The sequence below is a fragment of the Mustela erminea genome, chromosome 19 (genome assembly GCF_009829155.1).
Source record: "Mustela erminea isolate mMusErm1 chromosome 19, mMusErm1.Pri, whole genome shotgun sequence".
Classification (NCBI taxonomy): Eukaryota; Metazoa; Chordata; class Mammalia; order Carnivora; family Mustelidae; genus Mustela; species Mustela erminea.
In genome coordinates this window covers 2,727,163-2,752,523 of record NC_045632.1, presented here as the reverse complement: position 1 = coordinate 2,752,523, position 25,361 = coordinate 2,727,163, and the positions used below count along the sequence as shown (strand labels likewise).

Genomic DNA, 25,361 nt, shown 5'->3' with positions numbered 1-25,361 from the left:
TCCACCTTAACCTCAGATTCCTTTTCCATGCCCTTCCTGGGGCTCTGTCCAGGGGTCCCCCTCCCTCCCCGCTAGACCACAGCTCTTCCAGGACCAACTTGATGGGAGTTCTTTTTTGTTTGTTTGTTTGTCTTGTTTTAAAGATTCTACTTATCAAAGAGAACACAAGCAGGGGGAGCAGCAGGCAGAGGGAGAAGCAGGCTCCCCCATGTGGGACTCCATCCCAGGACCCCAGGACCACAACCCGAGCCAAAGGCAGGTGCCTAACCAACTGAGACACCCAGGCATCCCCTTGATGGTAGTTCTTAAACTTCGGCTCCCAGATCCCCTTTGGAGAGGTGATGGGAAAAAATGATCCTCGGCCCCTTGAAAATCCACATATGCACAAGTCATCTGAGGGCTTCTTTTATCCCAGCAGGCCACAAATATTTATTGATGGCTTACCTTGTGCCAGGCATCTTTCAAGGAACTGGTGGGTACAGCAGGGAACAAAGATGACATGTGAGCAAAATCCAAATGAAACGAGGCAAGCAGAGACTATCTGGAGGAACAGCATTCCGGGTAGAGAAGACAGCAGATTCAAAGGCCCTGCAGGGGCAAGAGGCCGGCTGAGTCATAAGAGTGAAGGTCAGAGAGTCACATGGGAAGGGCAGTTGAGAATCTTGCAGACCCTGGTGAGAACTTGACCTTTATGCCCCAACCCAACCCCCCCACCCCAGACCATGATGTGCACCACGGGCCCCTTCATACATACCTTAGTCACACAGAGACCAAAGATCCCAGTTTAGGACCTCGCAAAAACAGCTCTGCGCGCAACAGAGACCACCCCCCCCAAGTTAAATTAAACAATAGATAAAAAGAGGACTGACTCCCCAACCCCAGAGCTGTGGCATGTCCCTGACAGGAGGGTGAGCCCCAGAGGAAGAGGGAGCTGCATCGGGCAGGAAGGTGATGGCCTTTCAGATGGGGCTATGGAGGAGAGCCTTGTAGTTTATAATAAAGGGACCGTGTCTGACAAAGTGTGGGCAGCAGGTGTGGAAAGGGAGAAAGGGTGTTGCATACCATACTTGGGGACATTACAAAGGGTTGGGGGGGGACACTTTAGAACCCCAACCCTTTGGGGGAAGTAAGAGGGAAAGATGCTGAGGCGGGTCTGGAGTGTGGAGTGTAGAAGGTTCTTGGGGACAGCCACAAGTGCTTCACAAGGGGACACATCCCAGAAGCTTCTAGACACGTGTAATGGGGCTCAGAGGAGAGGGCTGGAGACAAGCAGTTAGTGGTTGTCAAGTGTGCGGGTTGTTGGTTTTGTTTTGTTTTGTTTTTGAATGAGTTAAGTCATTTATGCAACACATAATTAAGTGGCATGGTAGCTGACAGAAGGTGGGACACTAAAGAAGTCAAAGGAACTACAAACCCTGCGCCCCATCTCCTCCAGCTCCTCGCACCTGCAGAGCTCCGTGCACCTGTGAGCAAGGTTCCCTTACCAGCAGCTTCTCATGACCTCCACACTGGACCGAGACCCAACTCCCCACTCAGCCCAGACCCTCCACGAGTTACTGCATCCCGGCTGCATCTCTGGGATTGCCCAGGGAAAGGGAGAGGTCTGGGTGACATGCAGGTGTCTGCTGCAGGTTCCGGTTGGGGGTACAGGGTCAGTTAGGACATGGTGAGCATAAGGTCCTCAATTGGTGTTATGAGTTGAATTCTGTCCATCCCCCAAAAAGATGTGTTGAAGTCCTAACCCCCAGTACTTCAGAATGTGACCCTCTTTGGACATAGGGTCATGGGAGATGAAATCAGTTAAGATGAGGTCATATGGGAGTAGAGCGCTCTTAACCCAACATGACTGGTGTAATTATAAGCAGAGGGAAGCGGGCACCGGGGTGGCTTAGTTGGTTAAGCATCTGCCTTCGGCTCAGGTCATGATCCTGGGGTCCTGGGGTCGAGCCCGAAATCGTGGGTCTCTCTGCTCTGCAGGGAGGCTGCTTCCCTCACTGCCTCTGTCCCTCTCACTGCTCATGTGCTCTCCTCCTCAGTCTCTCAATCTCTCAAATAAGTAAATAAGCTCTTTTAAAAAAAGACCCAGGGCAGCCAGAGGCCGCAAGAGGCAAGGAAGGATCCTCTTCTGGAGCCTTCAGAAGGAGGGCAACACTGCCAGCAGCTTGGTTTCAGGATTTCTAGCCACCAGAACTGGGTGAGTATATTTGTATTGTTTTAAGTCACCCACTTTGTGGTATTGTTACAGCTGCCTTTGGAAACTGAGGCAGGCATCCCTGAGAAAGTAATACACGGGGCATCCTGGGGAGGCATCCAGAATGCTCTTTGCACACGGGGGCTGGGGGGCTGGGTTGAGAGGGGAGCTGGGTCTAAATCAGCTCGTGAGAAGGCTGGAGACAGGGAGCAGTGGGCGGAAGTGAGGCTTAGGGAGCTCTGCAGATGTGGGTAAGTTGAGGCAGGATGCAAGCAGGCTGGCATCTTCCCGCACCTCCCCCGCCCCCATGAACACAGAGGCAAGGCAGGTAGGCAGATGGATAGCTCATGAGGCAGCCTCCTGGGCTCAGATCAGGCAGACAAGGGGCTGGGTGGGCTGGGAGGGCCACCAGAAACGTCTGCGCAAGGGTGTTGTGGGGTCATTCTGCTCCTTCTCTAACAGAACAGAGGAGGAGACAGAGGCCGCCCTCCATGCAGAGAAGCGAATGTTTGGAAATGACCTCCTCCGTCCAGATCCACTCTAGACTTAGGAGCGGCCATTCTGCACCCACTTAGTGCTGGGGAAGGAAAATCAGATCCACTCAAGGTTGATCTAGAAGGCCACAGAGTTACCACTGCGTCCCCGAAGCATGCAAGCCTAAGATTGAATCCCTGAACCTCAGCTTCCCACTTTGCGCAGTTGTGTGTGTCTTGAAAAATGAATCTGTGCATCTGCGGAGGTCCAAGTGTCCTGGTGAGGCATGCCTAGAAGTTAAAGCTGATTTCCACTGTTGACCAGAATCGGGGCCATTCTAGAGGTTTTTTTTTTTTTTTTTTTTTTGAAGATTTTATTTATTTATTTCACAGAAGGAGAGAGCGTGCTCAAGCAGGGGGAGCAGCAGAGGGAGAAGAAGAAGAAGGCTTCCCACTGAGCAGGGAGCCTGATATGGGGCTGGATCCCAGGACCCCAGGATCATGACCTGAGCTGAAGGCAGATGTTTAACCCACTGAGCCACCCAGGCATCCCCATTCTGGAGGGTTTCGTATGAAGCAGAGGAAAAGGTAGGTCTGTTAACTAACGTCTTTTTAACTTTAATCTGTATTGAGCACGCCAAGAGTTTCACTTTTTTTTTTTAAAGATTTTATTTATTTATCAGAGAGAGAGAGGGAGAGAGAGCGAGCACAGGCAGACAGCATGGCAGGCAGAGGCAGAGGGAGAGGGAGAAGTAGGCTCCCCGCTGAGCAAGGAGCCTGATGCAGGGCTCGATCCCAGGACGCCGGGACCATGACCTGAGCCGAAGGCAGCTGCTCAACCAACTGAGCCACCCAGGCGTCCCAAGAGTTTCACTTTTTAGGTTTCTCTTCCAGTTGCTTTCTGTCTTTCAGTCTGTCCTTTTGGCCGACTCCCTCCCTTCCTCTCTTTATCTTTCTTTTCTTCCCTCTCCTCTCCCACCATTCCTTCCTTCCCTCTCCTAGTCATTCTGACAAATGCGGACTTTTCTCCTAGATTCCACCCTCACCATGTACCACTGCCAGTGAAATACCTGCTTAGATGTTTCATCATGTCCGAAACAGAAGTCCTGTCCACTCTACCTTCAGAATACACCCAGAATCTGACCATCTTCCCCCAGCCACTACCACCTACCCGATCCCCACCACAACTTCTCACCAGGACTGAGGCAGTCACCTCCTCGCTGGTGTCCCTGCTTATGCTCTTGGCCTCCTAGAGTATATTTCAAAACCCAACAAAAGTGATCCCGTTAAAACACAAGTCTACTCGTGCTCCTCCTCAGTTCAGAGCCCTCCCGTGGTCCTTGTCTCCCTAAGTAAAAGCCCAAGTCGTGGCCTCTCTCTCTGACCTCTTCTCCCACCCGCCTCTTTCCTTGCTGCTCCTTGAACGCTCCAGGAACATTCCTGCCTCAGGGCCTTTGCGCCTATCCTTCCCCTCCTTGGATTGCCCTTGCCCCAGATAGCCACGTGGCTTCCTTCCTTGCTTCCCATAGTTCTTTGCTTATATGTCACCTTCTCTGTGAGGACTGCCCATCCTCACACTCTTGATCTTTCTTACCCTGTTCTCCTTCTCTTTCCTCCTTAAGGCCTCCCACCATCTAGCATACTTTACTGTTTATTTATTGATTATGTCTGTAGTTACGGTGGTCATTTTGATGTGTCAGCTTGGTGAGGCTACAGTCCCCAGTATTAAAGCACTAATCCTGGTGTCACCAAGAAAGTATTCTGTAGATGCGATTTAAAGTCTATATTTAGTTCACTTTAAGTAAGGAAGATTATCCTGGATAATCAGGGTGGGCCTGATCCAATTAGTTGACAGGTTTAAAGAACAGAGCTGAGACTTCCTCTCCTAAATTCCCATTGCTTTCACTTTTCATGGCAAACCACACTGAGAAGTTCATTTTGCATCTTGATTCAACACACACACAGACTCAGCACACACCGAGGACAAAATAATGATCTTAGTAATATTAACAGAACAATTATTACCTACCAGGAGCTACTCAGTTACTTGATTCCTATTGAAACGTCACAGTTCAATGAGGTAGATTCTGGGGTTAATCCCCACTTTTCCTCTCCGGAAAGGAGAGGTACTATACTGTACTTCATACAACACGGTCCGATTTTTTCCGATTTTGCTTTATTTCATGTCCTTAACGCTTGTCACAACCCTTTAAGTGTTTTTCAGGACCCAAAGTTAAGCCTTAGAAAGACTTCCCTGATCTGCCCCATCCCAGGCCCTTGCTCTCTGACCTCCTATACCCACACCTGCAGAGCTCCACACGCCTCGCCTCTGCCAATGGCTCCCTGTCTTCAGCCTTTTCACGAGCTCCAGACTGATTTAGATCCAACTCCCCCCAACTCAGTCTTCTGTTGGGCCACAAACATCCCAGATGCCTCCTTTGGGTGCCCAACATATGAGTTTTCCCCTGGTTGTCATAACCAAGGGCCACAAACCAGTGACTTAACATACAAAGGTACTATCCCGGTTCTGGAGGCTACAGATCCAAAATCAAGGTGTTGGCTCTAGGGAGGATCCTTCCTTGCCTCTTGCAGCCTCTGGCTGCCCCGGCCCTCTCTTGGTCAATCTCTGTCTCTGTCTTCCCTCTGTGTACCTCTTTCCCTCTTCCTGTAAGGACACCAGTCATGTTGGGTTAAGAGCGCCCCCTACTCCCGTATGACCTCATCTTAACTGATTCCATTTCCAATGATCCTATGTCCAAAGAAGGTCACATTCTGAAGTCTTAGAGGTTAGGACTTCCACATATCTTTTTTTGGGGGGAAAATTCAACCCATAAAACCTATTGAGTGCCTTATACTTACCATGACTCCATACAACTGGAACCTGGACCAGAATACTTGCCGTCACCTAGAGGGCTTCCCTGTCCTCCCCAGACTGACAGTCACATGCCCTGTACATACTACCTCTCAAATGTCTTCATTTCTACCTTCCCACTGTCCCTGCCTAGTCTTCCCCCATCCCTCTTCCTCTCCTGTCCCTTTTTCTTCTTTGAGTCTAGCCAATAATCTTCCCCCTTCCCATCTATTGTCTTTACAAAAGTGGGGCAGGGAGGCCGGGTGTCTTTCTAAAGCACAAATCAGACCCTGTCCTTCCTTGCTTAGAACCCACTGCCCATAGGATTGCATTCAAGCTCCTTAATGTTGCCCATAAGGTCCAGCATGAGCTGGACCCCTGGACCTGACTGACCCCTGGACCCCTGACCCCTGGACCCCTACCCCTCATGGGGCACATGGTAGGACCTCATACAAAACCAGGCCCAGTGAAAGTCGCCTTGTTACCCATTGTGAACCTGCACACACTCAGAGTAATGTAATTAGAGAAAAACCCAACTCACTTCAATTTCAAAGCCAATGACATTGAATGATTGGGTCTATTTGTCTACATTTCCCTGGCCACTCATCCACTATCTCAGGGATTTCTCCTGTGTCTTCCCTAACCTCAGGATCTTTCTCTCACCTCAGACCCTGCTTCCTACTCTCCTGAGACAACCTAAGGAACAGAAGAGAACATTCATACGTTCCTGACATCACCTCTTGTCTCTTGCCTGCCTCCGTGTCCTCCCCATCCCGCTGTTTTCTATAGTTAAACAGCTCTTGTCCCTTAGGCCACCCTCTACTCCTGCCCTGGGTCCCACTTACTGTGTCTATTCGAGGACATTGCTCCAGACACTCGAGGACATTGCTCCAGACTCCCTCATCGGCACCATCAATCTCCCCTCTTATGAATTATCGTGAATCAGCACACAACATACTATTACAACTCCTATCTTAAATAGGACTCCAGGACTTCTTCCAGATACACCCCTTTGCTGGGCAAGAAAGGACCATCTACACTGGCTCTCTCCAAACCCTCTCAATCAATCAATCAATCAATCTTTTTTTTAAGGTTTTTCTTTTTTTTAAAGGTTTTATTTATCTGAGAGAGAGAGAGAGAATGAGTGGGGGAAGGGGTGGAGGCAGAGGGAGAAGCAGACTCCCCAAAGAGCAGAGAACCAGATAGAGGGATGTTGGGCTCGATCCCAGGACCCTGGGATCATGACCTGAGCAGAAGGCAGATGCTTAACAAACTGAGCCACACAGGCACTCTAATAAGCCCTCTCTTGAACCCATCCAATCAGACTCCTGCCCCCAAGACATCACTGAAATTGCCCTCTTCAAGATTACTAATGACTTTCATACTGCTGGTCCCAATGGTCAGTTCTCAGGTTCACTGGACTTGGCCTCTAGGCAGCATTTGGCCTCATTAATTCTTCCTTCATTCTTGATTTGTGCCCTGCACTTGGCCTCTAGGACAGCAGACAGCCCTGGTTCTCCTCTCATTTCACTGAAGGCACCTGCTCAACCTCCTTTGCCAACGTCAGCTGTCTACCGTGGAGTGCCCCAGCCTCAGACTGTCATCTACAGTTGCTCCTTCTTTAAACTTGCCTATTCTTAGGGATCTGCATGTCATTTAATCACTGACAACTCCTAAAGTTATAGCTCAAACCTGAACCTCTCCCCTGAAGTCCAGTCTCAAATATCCAAAGGCTTGACATTGGTACTTGGTGGAGTAAAGGGCACCTCAGGTTTGGGCAAACGTGAACTCTTTAAGATTTTATTTATTTATCTGTCAGAGAGAAAGAGAGAGAGAACAAGCAGGGGGAGCGGCAGACAGAGAGAGAAGCAGGTTACCCAATGAGCAGGGAGCTTCGAGCCCAATGTGGGACTTGATCCCAGGACTCAGGATCACAACCTGAGCTGAAGGCAGATGCTTAACCAACTGAGCCACCCAGGCAGCCCTTCCCGCCCTTTTAAAAAATATTTTACATATTTATTGGAAAGAGAGAGAAATCGCATGAGCAGGGGGAGCACAGAGGGAGCAGCAGACTCCCTGTGGAGCTCCATCTAGGGACTCCAGGTTCCTCACCTGAGCAGAAGCCGCTCAACCACCTGAGCCACCCAGGGGCCCCTAAACTTGAACTCTAGATCCTCTTGCAGCCCTGCCCTTCTTTGCTGCTGGTAGCTCCAACCTTCCTTGCTTTGGACAAAGATGTTGGGTCATCCTGAACTTTCTTTCTCGAAGTATCTGTACCCCATTATGCTTCATTTCACCTCCACAGCTAATACCTTGACTGGAATCACCACCTGTCTCCTGAACCACCTCTCTCCACAACTCAAGGGGCACCCAGCTTCCACTCTGGCTTCCTAAACCCAGTTCTCCAGAGGAATCCTCCTAAAACCAGAATGGTCGGATCATGCCCTTCCTTTGCGCAGGGGCCCTCCTGTGACTTTCACTCATGTAAAGGCCAGCCTCCTTACAGGGATCCATGAGGCCTGTGCCATCTACTTCCCTGCCCTCCCTCCTCACTGGCCTCCTCCGCGGTCCTGGAACACAGGAGGCACTGTCATGCTTCTCACTGCACTTGCTCCCTCACCTCTTTTGTGTGTCTACTCAAATGTCATCTTCTCAGGGAGGGCTCCCCTAACCACCTTATTTTATTTTTTTAAAGATTTTATTTACTTATTTGACAGAGACATAGTGAGAGAGGGAACATAGCAGAGGGAGTGGGAGGAAGAGAAGCAGGCTTCCCGCAAGGCAAGGAGCCCCAATGCAGGGCTGGATCCCAGGACCCCAGGACCCCAGGATCATGATTTGAGCCAAAGGCAGGTGCTAAACCGACTGAGCCACCCAGGCGCCCCCCCCACAACTTATTTTAAAATTACAGACATAGGGATGCCTGGGTGGCTCAGTTGGTTAAGCGGCTGCCTTTGGCTCAGGTCATGATCCCAGCGTCCTGAGATCGAGTCCCACATCGGGCTTCTTGCTCGGTGGGGAGCCTGCTTCTCCCTCTGCCTCTGCTGCCACTCTGCCTGCCTGCGCGCTCGCTCGCGCTCTCTCTCTCTCTCTCTCTGGCAAATAAATAAATAAAATCTTAAAAAAATAAAATAAAATTACAGACATACACATGAGCACCATACCCCCCAACCCCGTTTCCTACCTCCATTTTTTCCCATAATACTCATCATCTCCTCACTTAGGTATCTTATTTTGCATATTGTCTGTTACTCCCGACTAAAATGTGAGCTCCATAAAGGTATAGATTTTTATCTTCTGTATTCACTGCACTTGGAACCAAGGAGGTGCTTAATAACTATTTGTTGACTAGATGAATGAATTACCGATTCTTGAATGAGTTCTCAATGACCTTGAGAACTCCTGCAGGATGCAAAACAAAATTTCCCGGCCGGACTTAACTCCATCATGCTTTCTTCCAGCTCACACAGCCCGTGTTCTAGATTCACTCCTGCCTCCGCGCATTTGCTTAAAATCATACCTGTGCCAGGATCACCCTCCCCACTCGCCAGACTCTCCCTCTAAATTCTCCCTCCCCGCGCCATTACGTCAGTGTGTGGACAGGGGGCCCCCCTAGGCACTGTTGGAAGGTTGACGGGTTGCCATGGTTACTGCACCCGCCTGAGGTGGAATATCCCCAGGGTGCCCCGCCCCAACGGGTAATAGCTGGTTGGCGGATCCAGAGCAGCTCCGCGCTGGGGCAGGTATGAGCCGGCGGCAATCTGGTTTTCGTACGCCCCCACCCAACCCACACAGTTGTCATGGAAACGGAGCGCTTGCCTCCAGCGCAGTCTCCCTCCCCACTCTCCTAGGAAAAGGCACCCAAGCAGGGTAAGAGCGCTGGGTTAAGGCAAGAAGACTGAGAGAAAGGCGAGGACGGCGCGCGTTCTCAGCGATCTCTCCATCATTTCTCCCACCACCTCCGAGGATTGCTACGCCTGCGCGGGGACAGAGCCCCGGGTACCAAAGGTAGCGGGAGAGCCAGGGGCGCGCATGCGTGCACAGAGTTTTCCGCGTACGCTGCTGAGGCATCGAGAAGCTCCGCGACCTAACGCCTGCGCATCTAAGCCCCGCTCGAGGAGGCCGGTGGAAGGCAATTCTGCGCTTGCGCCGTGGGAGGGGCGTGAAACTCTAGCGGTAAGGGCGTTGGGGGCTGACTGGCGCTAGGTGCGCCTGCGCCGTGGCTCTCGGGCGGCCGGGGGCGGGGCCCAGAGGGGGAAGAGAGAGGAGGGGGGAGGAAAGAGGCCGCAGAAGCCCGAGCCTTGACCGACGGGCAGGCGGGGGCTGCGGCGGCGCCGGTGAGTGACCCGCGGCCCGACTCGGTCCCCACCCTCCATGACCCTCACTCTTCCTGGAGTCCCCCACCGCCTCCGTTGTGCCCTCTTACTCCCGGACCGCATTACCCCCAGAGCTCCTCTTAATTCCTGGCAATCCCCAGAGCCCCCACAATCCCCGCAGACCCTAATCCCTCGTATTTTATAGTCCCAGCTCCTTCACTGTCCTAGAAGCCCCCAACTCACCGTTATTCCCGGGCATCCCTTCTAAGGACCCCTTCTCAGACCGTTCTTACGTCCTATTGCCCCGGAACCCCAGAGCGCTCCTCTGCTCCAGATCCCCCCTTCCTGCTGCATCTCTCCTTCAGCATCTCCTTACCCCCATCACCCCCATGCTTCTTCGACCCCGAGACACCCCCATTCTCCCTCCATTTCGCATCCTCCTATGCCCCCATTCTCCTCTAACTCCTGCAGACACCCCCTCTTTCGCTTTTCCTCATTTCCCTCCACCCCTCCAGACCCTCCCCCAATTTCCATCAACTCCTCAGTGTGGCACTTTGCACCGCGCGAGGCACCAGAGGAGCGCCCAGCGGGTATCAGCTATTATTAGGCACTCTGAATGTCCCGCGTGGCCCGTCGCCCCCAGCCACGCTTCACTCCAACCCCTGGCCCCGGGGACAGAGGAGGCGGTGTCGGGGCTGCCGGGGCGGGGCGGGCGGCGCGCGGACGCCGAGCCCCCGCCAGCTCCGTGCGCCATGTGCCTGCAGCGCCGGCGCCCCCCCATGCGCCAAGCGGCCGGACGGCGGCGTCGGGGGGCGCCATGGCCTCGGTGGCGGCGGGCGAAGCGGAAGAGACCACCCGGCTGCGCAAGCCACGCTTCTCGTTCGAGGAGAACCAGATCTTGATCCGCGAGGTGCGCGCCCACTACCCGCAGCTCTACGGCGCGCAAAGCCGTCGGGTGAGCGTAGCTGAGCGGCGGCGTGTGTGGGACGGCATCGCCGCCAAGATCAACGGCATCACCAGCTGGAAGCGCACCGGCCAGGAGGTCCAAAAGCGCTGGAATGACTTCAAGCGCCGCACCAAGGAGAAGCTGGCCCGAGTGCCGCACTCCACGCAGGGCGCCGGGCCTGCCGCCGAGGACGCCTTCTCCGCGGAGGAGGAGACCATTTTTGCCATCCTGGGGCCGGGCGTGGCGGGGCCAGGAGCTGGTGCAGGGGCCGAGCAGACCTCCGGGGCCGCTTCCTCACAGCCGCCAGCCCCAAGTGCCGGCGCCCAGCGCTACGTGTTGTCTGAGGACCGCAGGGAGGACCGACGAGCAGGTGAGTTCGTCCAGCCTCACTGTAGCCGGAGCAGATGGTCACCAAGTCAGCTGTGTTCTCAGCACTGTTCTGAGCCCTCTCCGTGGCTCATCACAACCTCCCTTACAGCCCTGTGAGGTGGGTGGGTGCTGTGATTATGCCCATTTTAAATCTGGGGAAACTAAGGCTCAGAAAAGTGAAGTGACTCACCCAAAGTCCCACAGCTCATGACTTGTCAGAGTCAGGAACGGAACCCAGACCTAGGAGGCCTGGCTCCAGAGTCCACACCTGGGATTATCAGCACACACACAAGATTTCATTGAAGGCAATGTAAGGTGGTGACAATGGAGGCAGGCTGTCTGGGCTCCCGTCACAACTTGGCCACTCAGCTGTGTCATTTTGGGTAAGTTCCTGTGGCTCAGTTTCCGCTTCTGTAAAATGGGGTTGAAAAAAATAGTCCCCACCTCAAAAGCTTGTTGCAAAGATTAAAGGAGTTAATACGTGTAAATTGCTTAGTACATCTCCTGGACACTCACTTTTAGCTCTTGATAGGATTATCAGTGCTGGAAGGTAGGAACTATTTTACAATTTTATAAATCAGAGACTCAGGTTTGGTAACTTTCCCAAGGTCATGCCATGAGTAGGGCAAGTGTGCAGAGCAGAGTGCACAGACTCCCACTTAGCCTCAACTTTGGATTATTCTTTCTCCCACAGCTATTTCCCGAACACCTACCCTATGCTGGGCAGTGTTGGGGACAGAGTGGTGACTGAGACATCCCCAGCCTTGCCCTCCTGGGGCTGAGCTGTGGGAGTGCGGAGGGGGCACGTGACCCAGACTGGGAGGTCAAGGAAGGCTTCCTGGAGGAGGCAACATCAGAGGCACAGAGCAAGAATGAGGAGCTGAAGAAGTGTTCCTGATAGAAGGAACAGCATGTACAGTGACTTTGAGACAAGAAGGTTTAGCCAGTTTAGGAACTGAGAAGTTTCCAAGTTAGGGGAATGGGAAAGTAAAAAGACTGAAGAATGGAAATGTTTTGAGATGAGGTTGGAGAGGTCAGCAAAGGCCAGACCAGGTAGTGCCTTTCAGGCTGAGGTGAGGAATTCCATCCTAAGTGCTAGAAGGAGTCACCGGAGGGTTTTGAGGAAGGGAAGGACGTGGAAGCGATCAAACAAGTTCAAGATAATGTGACTCAGAGAGGTTTGTTCACCTACCCGAGGTCACACAGCAAATAAGTAGTAGAACTGGGTCTCAAATACAGGTTGTGTCCAACTCACAGCACATGCACTTAACCACTGGGCTAGACTGCCTGGCAATCACAGCAACAATTAATATCGACTGGGAGTTCATGGGTATGCCAGAATTAGATCACACGCGGTGTGTAAGTGAAGGTCATCACTTTGAACTTTATCTTCAGGGCACTGGGGAGGCCTGAAAGCATCCTCGTCAGGAGAGAGAGAGAGAATTGCTTGGGACCCTTGTTCTCAATATAAATCTCAAACCCCATTGCTTCCGTGAAATGCCCATGTTGAACCAGAGCAGAAATGACAAACTTATTTTTTCAAGAGCTGTACAACTATTCTACTCATTCATTCATTAAATCAGCAAATATTTATTGAGCACCCCTTCTGAGACAGGCACAGTGATAGATGCTGGGAATACTGTGGAGAGAAAGACAATGGAGCTGGCTTTCCAGTTATTGGAGACAAACCAGAACAAGTAGCCCCCAAAGAGATCATATACCAAGAGGTGATAAGAACTAAGGAGAAAAATAAAGCACATTTAAAGCATAGTGAGTGATGGAAAGGGCACTGTAGTCAGGGAGGGCATCCCTGAGAAGGTGGAATTTGAGCAGAGACCTGAATAGAATAAGTGAGTCAGTCAGATATCTGGGAGAACAGCACTTCAGCTAGAAGAAGCCACACATGCCAAGGCCCTGGGGCAGCAATGGGCTAAAGCACCCTTGATTGGGACCTCACATGGAGATTACCCACTGTGTAAACTCATAAAAGAGGAACTCATAAAAGAGGAACTGCTCTGACTGCAGGACTGGAACAGGGTCTGGGGCAGCCTGAGGCATCTCTGTTGACACTAGAGGGAGACCTAAGGATAATTTCTGCGGACCTAATATTTGAAAAATAAATAAATAAATAAAATAACAGTAACGGCATTGAAGATTTGCTGTGTGCCAGGCACTGGCCTCATCCCTGTGCCTGGGGTGATTCAGTTAATCCCCGTGAGGGCCCTCAGGGAAATGTTCTGTTATTGGGTCTCTTGGTCCTTTGCCCACACACACACCTATTTACAGGTGGGGAAACTGAGCCCCAGAGTTTGCAGATAAATGATTTTAAATCTTGTGGTGGTCCTTCTATGATCCCTGTGGACATGACAGCTGGGCAACTTTCTGTTGTTCAGTAGACTAGAAGAGTGGTATTTCAGAGTGGCAACAGTGTCCCTACCCCTCATGAGGGGGACTCAATACCCTTGGGCCCAGAGCCCTGTCTAACAGTAGTCAAAAGCATGGGTTCCATCTGGGTTCAAATTCCTCTTCTCCCATTCACCAGCACTGTGACATCTCTCTGGGCCTCAGGTCTCCTAATCTGTAAAATGGGCAAATAATGACAGCACCTACCCCCAGAGAATGGCTAAGAGGACACATTGCAAGAACATAGGAGGAAAGGTTAGCTGCTTCACCCCAGGGCCGAGCCAGCAAAGAGTTCAACAAGCATTAGCGCTCGTTATCACCTCTCTCCCCGCCTCCCCCTGCCTGGCTGGCCCAGGGAGGCTGGTGCCCTAGCTTTTAAGCCTAGAGGTGGCGGGCTGTTGCTGGGACAAGAGAGTAGGGAGATCAGATCTGGCCTTGGAGCAGGAGGCAGGCTTCCCCAAGGAAAGAGTCTCTGAGCTGGCCAAGGGGCCGTGCAAGGGGGATACTCCTGGTGGAGGGAACTGCATGTTCCTTGGCTGGCCCTGAGCCAAGGAAGAGGGACAGAAAGGGGTAAGAGCTGAGGCCTTGCAGACTTCGGGAGGGGCTGGCCTGTGTACCCTGTGGGTGCTGGGAAGCCGTGGGAGGGTTGTGGCAAGGACCTGGGGCCCAGGGCCCCAATCAGGGCTGACTCCCTGGAAGCCACAGTTCTTTTTTCATTAAAGAAAAAATTTTGTGCTGGACATTGTTCTAGGCGCTGGGTAAACAGCAGTGAACAAAACAAAGCCCTGCCTGATGGAGCTGACATCAGGAGGAGGAGACAACAAACACAGAACGACCCCATGCCAGGTGGAGATAAGTGGTATAAAATAAATCAGGTAGGGTTAGGAGAGAGAAAAGGACAGAGATGGGAGCTACTGTAGATAGCAGGTCATGGAGGGTCTTCCCAAGGAGGCCATATTTGAGCAGAGATGCTAAGGGAGGGAGCCAGCCAGGTGTCTGGGGAAAGAGCTTTCCAGGTCAAGGAACAGCAAGTGCAAAGGCCCTGAGGCAGAGGCAGATCTGCTGTGTTTGTGGACCACCAACAAGAAGGCCAATGTAGCTGGAGCCTCCTGAATGAGATACAAAGGGGAGGAGCACAGATGAGGTCAGGGAGATAGTGAGGCAAATTGTGGAGACCCTTTGACGGTGGGGGAGGGGGGGCACAAGGGCTTTGATGTGAGAGAGGAGAGCCCCAGGCAGCTTTTGAGCAGAGAAAGACTACATATGACTTGTGTTGTTTACACACCTTGATTGAGATACAATTCCCATACTGTATAGCACCCCCCCCCCATTTAAAGCGGACAATGCAGGGCTTTTAGCGCATTCCTGGAGTTGTACAACCATCACTACCATCAATTTGAGAACATTTTCATCACTCTGAAAAGAAACCCCCGCACCTCTTAGCCATCACCCCCTGCTCTGGGCAGCTCCAAGTGACCACTCATCTACTCTTTGTCTCTTGTAGATTTGCCTATTTGGGACATTTCATATAAACGGATCAGAGGCCAGGTGGTCCTCTGCGGGTAGCATAAATGACATGTTATTTTGGCGGAACCTCAGCAGTCCAAGTGGGACATGCCGGGTGGTTGGACCAGGAGGGGCTGTGGAGGTAGAGGAGGACAGAACAAACAGGTTGGATGTTGAAAATAGTCTGAAGGCAGAGCCAGTGACATTTACACACAGAAGGTGTCTTGGAGAAGAGAAGTGAAAGTTTTGGCCCCGGGTGGCAGGAAGGACAGAGGGACCATCAGCCCATGGGGAGAGACGGGATTGGGGAGGACCAGGAGCTCAGCTCTGGACCAGAGAGTGTGAGTCATTGCTAGGTGATGGAGGGGGTACACAGGGACACAACTGGAGGAGAGGTTTCCAGCGGGGCTGGGAAACCTGGAAGCCTCTTTGGCAGACTCTGTTCAAGTTCATGAGCATGAATGAAATCTCAGGTGAGGAGCCAGGAATCGCAGGCAGCAGGCTTTGGTTTGAACTGGTACAGACCACAGCTGAAATAGAACTCCTCCCACCTGATGGGACAGAGCCCAGCAATGCGTTCTGAGAGGTGTATGGTGGGGGAGTGGGGGTGGGGGCGAGGGATTCCAGAGTGTTCAGAGCCTTCTAGAATGTTGGTTCTGCCTGGCTCTGCAGGGGACCTCCAGGACCCCGGTTCCACTAAGGCCGGCATCGGCCTTCAGGTGGTTGTTAGATACGTTTGACTCTCCCCTGTGTTCTCCTCCAAGGCACGATCTGACTCAGGTTTTGGAAAGATGGTTCTGGGACCAGGGTGCGTGGGAAGTGGAAAGAGGAAATCAAGACAGCATGGGGGAGTCGCCATCACCTTATGTACCTCTCTCTCTCCACAGATACACCAGCCCACAGCAAGGGGGGCTCCAACAGCCCCGAGCAGTGGGCCCGGCCCTCCTGCAGTCCCCAGGAAGGGGGCTGCCCGCCACCCAAGGAGCGTGAGTCCCCGCCCCTTCCAGCCCTGCAGACGGTCCAGCTGCCCCGTTTGGCCTTGTCTCCACCGCCCTCAGCCCCTCCTCCACTGCCACCACCCACGCCCTCAGCCCCAGACCCCTCCCTGGACTTCCTGCGGGCTCAGCAGGAGACTGCCAACGCCATCCGGGAGCTGGCTGGCACCCTTCAGCAGGGACTGGCCAAACTGAGTGAGGCCCTCAGTGCCCTACTGCCCCTTCTGCCGGGAACCGCAGTGGACAGGCTGCCTCCGCCCCTGCCCCCGCCCCCGCCCCCACCCCCACCTCCCAGGCCCCTCCTGCCGCCTCCTACCCCCAAAGCCGAGATCACCCCGGAGCCGGTGTCTGTGGTAGCTGCCGTGGTGGACGGAGCGGTGGTCGCAGCCAGGGGGGTGATCATCGCCCCTAGGAGCGAGGAGGGGACCCCCCGGCCACCCCCAGCCCCGCTTCCTCCCCACGACTCACCCCCACACAAGAGGAGAAAAGGTTTCCCTACACGGAAGAGGCGGGGGCGATGGAAATCTCCGTGAAATCTGCCCTTGGGTTTGAGCTCCTCTCTGCTCCTCCTGCCTGCACCTCCTCCCCCCAGCTTAGCCCAGTGGAGGAGGGCGATGCACCTTCCCCATCTCAGCTGCCCCCCGGGCTCCCCTGCTGCAGGGGCACGAGCACCCCACTCCCTCTACTAGTTAGTGCCTGATTCTCAGGGGACCTCACTGATGGGTGCCCCGGCCCTTTCTCCAGTACAGCGCTGTCTGCCTGGCTGCTTCCCCAAACCCTAACTTGTAAGCCATCGATTTTACCTTATTATTGCCCTTCGTGGGTTGCGGAGGGAATCCCTCGGGTCTGCACATACCCCCTTCCCCAACAACTCCTGGTCTTGACTTGAAGAGAATTGACCCGAAGGGGCCTCCTCGCTTCTCCGATCCAGACTTTGGAGGGGCTGGGAGTCTAGAGACAAATCAGAATATGGATGACAAAGGATACAGCAGTCTGTACCCTAGGGAGAGGGGGGTGGAGTTCTCACTGGGGAGGTACAGGTTGGGCCCTTTGCCTCCCAATGCTCTCTCTGACCTCCAGAGCTCAACCCCCTCCTTTCTGAGTGGTGACAAGATGTGAATAAACTTATTTTTAATACAATTACTTTGGGCTCTGAGACAGGCCTGGGGGTTTCTGCACTTACACCTGCCCCCACCCCTCTGTGGACAGGGGGTGTCTCCTTGAACTTGGAGGCTGGTGGTTTTCCAGTGCCGCCCCCCCCCCCCCCCCCCCCCCCCCGCCTTTTCCCCTTTCTTTCCTTAAACCCATCAAATTCTGTGTTCAAATCTTATTCCTACTTACCCATCCTTCAGAAATTAGCCCAAGTGTCATTTCCTCCAGGGGAACTTTCTGGATTTCCTCCTTCAGGCTAGAATGGGCCTGCCTAGATTTTTTTCTAGCGTCCTTTGGTCCCTAAATGAGCTCATGCCTTTATCTGTTTAAAGCTGGTCCCCATTCCCCCACCCTTCCCCAGTTTCATGAAGGCAAGAGCCGGTTTTTTGGTTTTTGTTTTCTGGTTTTTTTACTCCTAAACCTGCTGCAAAGCGTAGTCGCAAAGTAGCTAATAATCACCATGCCCCATCTGATTCAGTCAGACGGGGCCCAACCCCTGGCACTACCCTGGCCAGCTGTGTGGGCCTTCTTTTTCCTCATCTGTAAAATGGGTATAAAAAATGGAGGAGTCCACAAGAGCTCCATTCTGTTTTCATCCTTCAGGTCTCAGCTCAAATACTACCTCCTCAGTAAAGTCTTTCCTGGCACTCCCTCTCACCCAGCAGTTAGGGGAAAAACATAGTTAAATACTACTTGAGTAAATTTAAGTAAGACATCTGCCTCCATCACCGGGATGAGCCCCGTCAGGGGAAGGCCTGAGTCTAGCTAGATCAGTGCTGTGTCCTCAGCATTGCCCAGCACAGAGGGAGAGTTGCGCCTTTGAGTTAATGAGCAGCTTAAAAACAGTCTCCATGTGTGGTGCTCCTTTTCTGGGCCAGGCACCATGCTAAACATTTATATGCATGTTTTCATTTTAACTTGAGGCTGCCCAGTTAAATGCAGACTCTAATGGGGGGTGTCTATGTTTTTTTCCCGAGTTTAAAAGAGACTTACACTGGGGCACCTGGGTGGCTCAGTGGGTTAAAGCCTCTGCCTTCGGCTCAGGTCATGATCCTAGGGTCCTGGGATCGAGCCCCGCGTCGGGCTCTCTGCTTGGCAGGGAGCCTGCTTCCTCCTTCTCTCTCTCTGCCTGCCTCTCAGCCTACTTGTAATCTCTGTCTGTCAAATAAATAAAATCTTTTAAAAAAGAGAGAGAGAGAGAGACTTACACTAAACTTGTGATGGGGCCAGTCGCAATTCAGCTGACCTGAAGCTGGACCCCAGCCAGAACTCTAGACCTCACCCCTCTCCCCCAACTAGTTTTTACAGAAGAATTGCTTAAAGGCAATTTTCGATGATATGTGGATGGCCGCTTTTATTTTTTAAGATTTTATGTATTTATTTGAGAGAGCCAGTACAAGCTGGGTATGGGGTAGAGGGAGAAGCAGGCTGCCTGCTGAGCACGGAGCCTGATGTGGCTCCTTCATCCCAAGGATCACGACCTGACCCAAAGGCAGAAACTTAACCAACTGAGCCACCCATGTCCATATGGATGGCCTTTTTAATAGCTCTTATGTGGTATTAAACTTTATTAAAATGTAGCTAGTTCCCCAAAAATGTAGTTAGTATATTAAAAACCTACACTTCTGCCCATAATACAGACATATCTCGTTTTATTGTGCTTTCCTTTAAGATACTGCATTTTTTTCCCCTACAAGTTGAAGGTTTGTGGCAACCCTGCATCAAGCAAGTCTGTCGGTGCCATTTTTCCAGCAGTTGCTCATTTTGTGTATCTGTGTCACATTTTGGAAATTCATGCAGTATTTCTAACTTTTGCATTATTACTACATTTGCTATGGCGCTCTGTGATCACTGACCTCTGAGAGCTCAGAGGATGGTTAGCATTTTTTAGCAATAAAATATTTTTAAATTCAAGTATACACATTGTTTCTTTGGACATGGTGCTAGTGCACACTTAATGAACTGTAGCATAGTGTAAACTTTTAGATACATTGGAAAAACCAGAAAGTTCATTTGACTTGTTCTACTGTGATACTTGCTTTATTGCTAGGTTTGCTTTATTGTGGTAGTCTGGAAGGAGCCCACAGTATTTCCGAGGTATGCCTGTATTGCTTAGGATGAGGCAAAAGTAGGAAGTCTTTTTCTTTCTTTCTTTCTTCTTCTTTTTTTTTTTTTTTTTTGGTTAAGGGAGTCAATTTCCAGAAAATAATACAGATGTTAAGCGAAATTGTGAAGCTGACAGCGGTGTTTGGATAACAAAATCAGCAGCTAGGATTGCACCGGGATGTGGGAGAGGGAGTAGTCTGATTAGTTTGAAAGCCACTAATGAATGCATGTCTGACAAGTCATTCAAATATTTTTGAGTTCTCACGGACCCAGGCTTAAGAGAGAGGAAGAGTTAGAACCTGGAGACTTGTCCTTCCCTCCCTCCCTCCCCTTCCAGCCTGACTCGCACTGGTCCCGATGCTGGGAAGAAATCCCTCCCCGGGGGCGGGATGGGGTGGGGGTGTCCCCAAAGCCTGGTTGGTCCGATCAGGTAGTAAGCACTGGAGGTTGGAGAAAAAGTACTCCCTACAACTCTTGCTGACCATCCCCGGCCTCCCTCCCTTCCCCCGAATTAGCGGTCAGTAGTGGGTGAGGATTCCCTCAACGCAGTGCTCCCCAAAAACCTAAAACCCCCAAACATTGAGCCGGAGGTAGGAGACAGCGGCAATCGGGAAGGCCTCCCCCAGCCTCTTAGGCAGCGGAAGTGCGTCGGTTTGTCCTCCCGGCAGAGCATTTTGGGAATTGTAGTGAAGTGGCAGTGGGGAGCTGGGGAGAAACAGTGTAACCCTTTGTAGACCAGAGCGCGCCGGCAGAGATGGAACAGAGTTCGAGGGCGTTGGACCACTCTTTAATAGATGAGGCAAGTGTGGCAGAGGCCTGGCCCAGAGGCGTTCGTTCTTCCTCTTTCACCGGCTGCTTCCGGCCCCATGATACACAACATTGGAGGCAAACGGGGTGCCAAGCAGAACCCTCCCTCTCCCAATTGCCAGCTTCCCGTCCCCTACCCTGAAACCATCCAATCAGGGCCTCTCCTCCCGGCCCCAGGAGCTGCTGCGTCCCTAACCAGACATTGGCCCACCTTTGATGGGCGGGGAATTGAGCCTCAGAAAGAGCAAGACTTTTGCCTAAAGCTGCACAGCAAGTCGGAACAGAAATTAGACGCCCGAAAGCATGTCCACTTCCTACCATTTCTGAGTCCGTGATAGCTGTGATCATTCATAACTCATCCCCGCCCCCAAGCCCTGTGCCCGAGCTCCTCCGAGCGCGTGGAACTCCCTGCCTCGCCGAGATGAATGGTAGGGTTTGCGCGTCGGAGAGGCTACGAGTCCAGCCCTCCGCCGCCAGCCGTCCCCTTTAAGAATCGGCCCCGGCGGGACTACGTTTCCCAGAAGGCTTTGCCGGCGCGTTATGTAACTTTCCCTGCGAAGCGGCCTCTGGGGCAGAAGGAGGTGGAGGCGGCGGCGGCCGTTGCAGCAGCAGCGGCGGCGGCGGCGGGATCGGCGGGAGCCCGAGGCGGCGGTGCCCGCGGCCCATTCCGGGGCCCGAGCTGTGCGCCTCGGCCCGGAGCCCAGACCGGGCAGGGGCGCCGACGTGCCTCTAACAGGCTTTTCAAGGAGGCGGGAGTGAGGAAAAAGGCTTAGGGCCCAGGGGGCGGGGAAGGGGGGCCGGGCCTGGATCGGCGGGGAGGCCGAGTCGGAGGCCTGACTGTGGATTGCGCGGTCCCGGAGACGCGAATCGAACGTCTGCGGCGCGGATCGAACGTCGGCGGCGGGTGGAACGCCGGGGCTCAGCGGCGCGCGCGCGGGGGTCATGGCGTCTGTGCAGGCGTCCCGCCGCCAGTGGTGCTACCTGTGCGACCTGCCCAAGATGCCGTGGGCCATGGTGTGGGACTTCAGCGAGGCGGTGTGTCGCGGCTGCGTGAACTTCGAGGGTGCGGATCGCATCGAGCTGCTCATCGACGCTGCCCGCCAACTCAAGCGCAGCCACGTGCTCCCCGAGGGCCGCTCTCCCGGGCCCCCCGCCCTCAAGCACCCGACCACTAAGGACCTGGCTGCGGCCGCTGCCCAGGGGCCTCAGTTACCGCCTCCACAGGCCCAGCCCCAGCCGTCAGGAACAGGCGGTGGCATCTCTGGCCCGGACCGCTATGACAGGGCCACATCGTCGGGCCGCCTCCCCCTGCCCTCTCCCGCCCTGGAGTACACCCTGGGGTCTCGCCTGGCTAATGGGCTGGGCCGCGAGGAGGCCGTGGCGGAGGGGGCGCGGAGGGCCCTGCTTGGCTCCATGCCCAGCTTGGTGCCCCCCGGGCTGCTGGCAGCTGCGGTATCTGGCCTGGGAACCCGAGGCCTGACGCTGGCACCCGGCTTGAGTCCTGCCCGTCCGGCTTTTGGCTCCGATTTCGAGAAGGAGAAGCAGCAGAGGAATGCGGACTGTCTGGCAGAACTGAACGAGGCCATGCGTGGCCGGGCGGAGGAGTGGCACGGGCGCCCCAAAGCTGTGCGGGAACAGCTGCTGGCATTGTCGGCCTGTGCCCCCTTCAATGTCCGCTTCAAGAAGGATCACGGGCTGGTGGGGCGGGTGTTCGCTTTTGATGCTACTGCCCGCCCGCCGGGCTATGAGTTCGAGCTGAAGCTTTTTACCGAATACCCCTGTGGCTCTGGCAACGTGTACGCAGGAGTCCTGGCAGTGGCTCGCCAGATGTTTCATGATGCCCTGCGGGAGCCGGGCAAGGCTCTGGCCTCATCAGGCTTCAAGTACCTCGAATATGAACGGAGGCACGGCTCGGGGGAATGGCGCCAGCTGGGGGAGTTGCTAACCGACGGTGTCCGCAGCTTTCGAGAGCCCGCTCCCGCAGAGGCCCTGCCCCAGCAGTATCCAGAGGCAGCCCCTGCAGCTCTCTGTGGTCCACCCCCGCGAGCCCCGTCCCGGAACCTGGCGCCCACTCCACGCCGTCGAAAGGCTTCCCCCGAGCCCGAGGGTGAGGCGGCTGGGAAGATGACCACCGAGGAACAGCAGCAGCGGCACTGGGTAGCCCCGGGTGGCCCATACTCCGCCGACACCCCTGGGGTGCCCTCACCCATCGCCGCCCTGAAGAACGTGGCAGAGGCCCTGGGCCACTCCCCCAAGGACCCTGGCGGGGGTGGGGGCCCCGTGCGTGCTGGGGGCGCCAGCCCCGCAGCCTCCTCCACAGCCCAGCCTCCTGTCCAGCATCGTCTTGTGGCCCGCAACGGTGAGGCGGAAGTCAGCCCCACCGCAGGGGCAGAAGCTGTTAGCGGGGGTGGTGGCAGCACCGGGGCGACCCCTGGGGCACCCCTGTGCTGTACCCTGTGCCGCGAACGGCTGGAAGATACCCACTTCGTCCAGTGCCCCTCAGTGCCCGGACACAAGTTCTGTTTTCCCTGCTCACGGGAATTCATCAAGGCACAGGGCCCTGCTGGGGAGGTGTACTGCCCCAGTGGAGACAAGTGCCCCCTGGTGGGCTCCTCTGTCCCCTGGGCCTTCATGCAGGGCGAGATCGCCACTATCCTTGCTGGAGACATCAAGGTTAAGAAAGAACGGGACCCCTAGGCCACCACTGCCACCAGTCTACTGCCTCCCACCCCTTTGCTACCCACCGCTGCTGCGGATAAATTATTCCCTCCCCCGCCTAGCCCAGTGCTACCCCGACTTGTGTACATACCCTCTTCCTCATCCCAGATGGGTCCCCTGGGGTAGATGCATTGAGGGTGGGGGGAGAAAGCTTGTGGCTTCTGTTCGAGGGGCTGTGTGGGGTCCCTTGGCCCCTCCAGTTTTCCTCTCCCCTCCTTGGCTTGGCTTTGCTGCTGCTTGTAGTTGGGGGAGAGGTGCCCCCCTCCTCCTTGAGAAGGGGCCTCCTGAAATCTCGCTCTTTATAAACAAAGCAAAAGCATTTTATTGCCCCCCCTCTCCCGCCCCCTTTTCCTCCTTCAATAAACCGAAAGATGGGGTTTTTTTTTTTCCTTCTTGGTCCTAGTTGTGAGATGCTGCGCCCCCTCTGGGACCGAACTGATCCCTGCAGGAAAGGACTTTGCGTTGTAGCCTCCAGGTGGCGCCCTTCCCTCAGGCGGCCCGTTGGCTGTTTTTAGGAATGCCGGCCATTCCTCAAGCGTCCTAGCCGTCTGCCCGTTTTCCAGATGACAGAACTGAGGCTCAGCCAGAGCCAAGCTCGGGAAGGTTTCCCTTCTGGTCCAGCCCCTGTGTCTACCCAGGATGTGGGGGACTCAGCGCCCTCGAGGGGAGGGGAAGAAGGCATCAGGAGGCTTCCAAGAAGGGATGGGTAGTGAGTTCTTGCTCAGAAGGCAGAATATTAAAGCTGCATTTCTTAGAGGAACTGCCCTACGAGAGAGGAAATTCACCTCCATGGGGTACACTAACAGAATCCCTGGAAACAAGGTGACTGCTTCCTGCCTCTGTTGGTGCCCTGGACTGCGCTCCTCACGTCCATCTAGGGAGACCAGTCTCAACGGTGGCCATCCTAGGACACCAGGACTGGCAGGGTAAAAGGCACAGCCCCGGCGGCCGCCTCTGATGTGAGCGGCCTTGTCCCGCACCTGTCCCGATGGGCTGATCATTAACCAGGACTTCCTGCTCTCTGGCGTCAAGGGGCGGGGCCTGAGCAGGCTGCGGCAAAGCAGGGGTTAAGGGGAGGGGGCTGCCCCAAGAGCCCAGCCCCCACCCCTGCGGTCTCCCTCTGCTACCTCAAAGTGGAGGTTGCCGAGAAGGGGGAATGTGGGGCGCCATGGCCAATAGATGGATGGAAAGATGGGGAGTGAGCCGCAGCACTGTCACACAGTCCTGAGACCCCAGATTGCCCCAGATCTCAGAAACATAGGTGTTCTGTCACCTAAATCTGGAAGACCCTTAAGTCTTGGCCCATCTTCTCAGCTATACACGTGTCCCACACCTATCTTGCAGACCCACATGCCTCAAACCCCAAATACCAGAGACCGGGAGACTTTGGGTCTGGAGGACCCGCCACTCTTAAACCCCCAGTTCTTGGGCTGGGGAGGAGAGGGGTCCCATCCCCTCCTCCACCCCCCACCCCCGGCATCAGGTCTCAGGTGTTCTGTCACCCCTGGTACTGCCAGCCTGAGCCCTGGGCAGGGCTGGGAAAACCACCCCTGATTAAATATACCAGGCGATAAGCCTGGGGCAAGGGAGACGCTGGATGGAGCTCCAGGCCTGGCAGCCCATCCTGGGGCTAGCCTGTGACCTACCCCCCCCTCCCCAGCCCTGCAATCCCCTCCCCACCACACCACTGGGTAGTTCCCCCTTCCCCTCCTTCATCCCCAGGACAAGAGACCTCCAGACAGTAGGGTCCCCTGGTGAGGGCTGAAGAGCTGCAGAGGACACCTGGTCCTTTAAGAACAGCTGGTGGGGGGGTGGGCAGGGGTGTCACCCCCAGCCTGGCCAGTGTGTATTCTAGATAGAGGTTGAGTTAACCATTAACAGAGCAGACAGCCTGACCGGTGTGGGTGTGAGGGGCTGGATCAGTCCCCCTTCCTACCACCAGCTACCACCACCACCGTGCCAGGTTGGGGCCAGAGTGGAGGGCTTCTGGATTGATGGGGGTGATCAATGAGTAGGTGAAGAGACTTCCAGAAAGGAGAAATGGACAAGGAGAGATGGGAAACAACAGAGGTGGACAGGGAGGTAGAAAGAGACCAGCTCACTGGAAGAAGACAAGAGACCCAGAGAGAGGGGCAAGAGAGCTCAGAGACCCACTGAGATGGGGGAGATGAGGTAGACACAGAGAGACCGACAGATGTTCAGAGAAGAGCTAAGTAGAGAAATTCCCGGATACGTTCAGAGAGACTGAGATACAGATGATATGCCAAGAATAGGGACCTTGAAGGAGGGAGAGAGGAGAGATGGAGATTCAGAGAGAGAGGACTTGAGAGGGGGAGAAAGGAGGAGAGACCGAAATCAGGGAAAGGTATAGGTTTGAACTAGAGTTAAGACCTCTTCAAACTCAAGTTCTATGAGACTGAAGGAGAGACTGGAGATCTGTTAAGAAAGGCAAGGCTGGGTTTGTCTTGATCGCTTGGTCCCCAAGACAAGGCCTGGCTCATTCCCACTTGTCCTACACACGTCTCAGC

At 54.2% G+C, this 25,361-nt stretch overlaps 2 protein-coding genes across 2 annotated transcripts; both read left to right on the top strand.

Annotated features, from left to right (window-relative positions):
* The first annotated feature begins 9,200 nt into the window (after window positions 1-9,200).
* MYPOP (Myb related transcription factor, partner of profilin) lies at window positions 9,201-17,190 on the top strand. The gene is made up of 4 exons (XM_032325043.1): window positions 9,201-9,258; window positions 9,367-9,852; window positions 10,596-11,147; window positions 15,943-17,190. Exons 3-4 carry the CDS (start codon window positions 10,649-10,651, stop codon window positions 16,581-16,583), a joined length of 1,140 nt encoding a protein of 379 aa, XP_032180934.1. The 5' UTR covers window positions 9,201-9,258; window positions 9,367-9,852; window positions 10,596-10,648; the 3' UTR covers window positions 16,584-17,190.
* A 3,194-nt stretch (window positions 17,191-20,384) lies between these two features.
* On the top strand, window positions 20,385-23,222 carry IRF2BP1 (interferon regulatory factor 2 binding protein 1). The gene has a single exon (XM_032325042.1). It carries the CDS (start codon window positions 21,058-21,060, stop codon window positions 22,810-22,812), a length of 1,755 nt encoding a protein of 584 aa, XP_032180933.1. The 5' UTR covers window positions 20,385-21,057; the 3' UTR covers window positions 22,813-23,222.
* The last annotated feature ends 2,139 nt before the right edge of the window (window positions 23,223-25,361 follow it).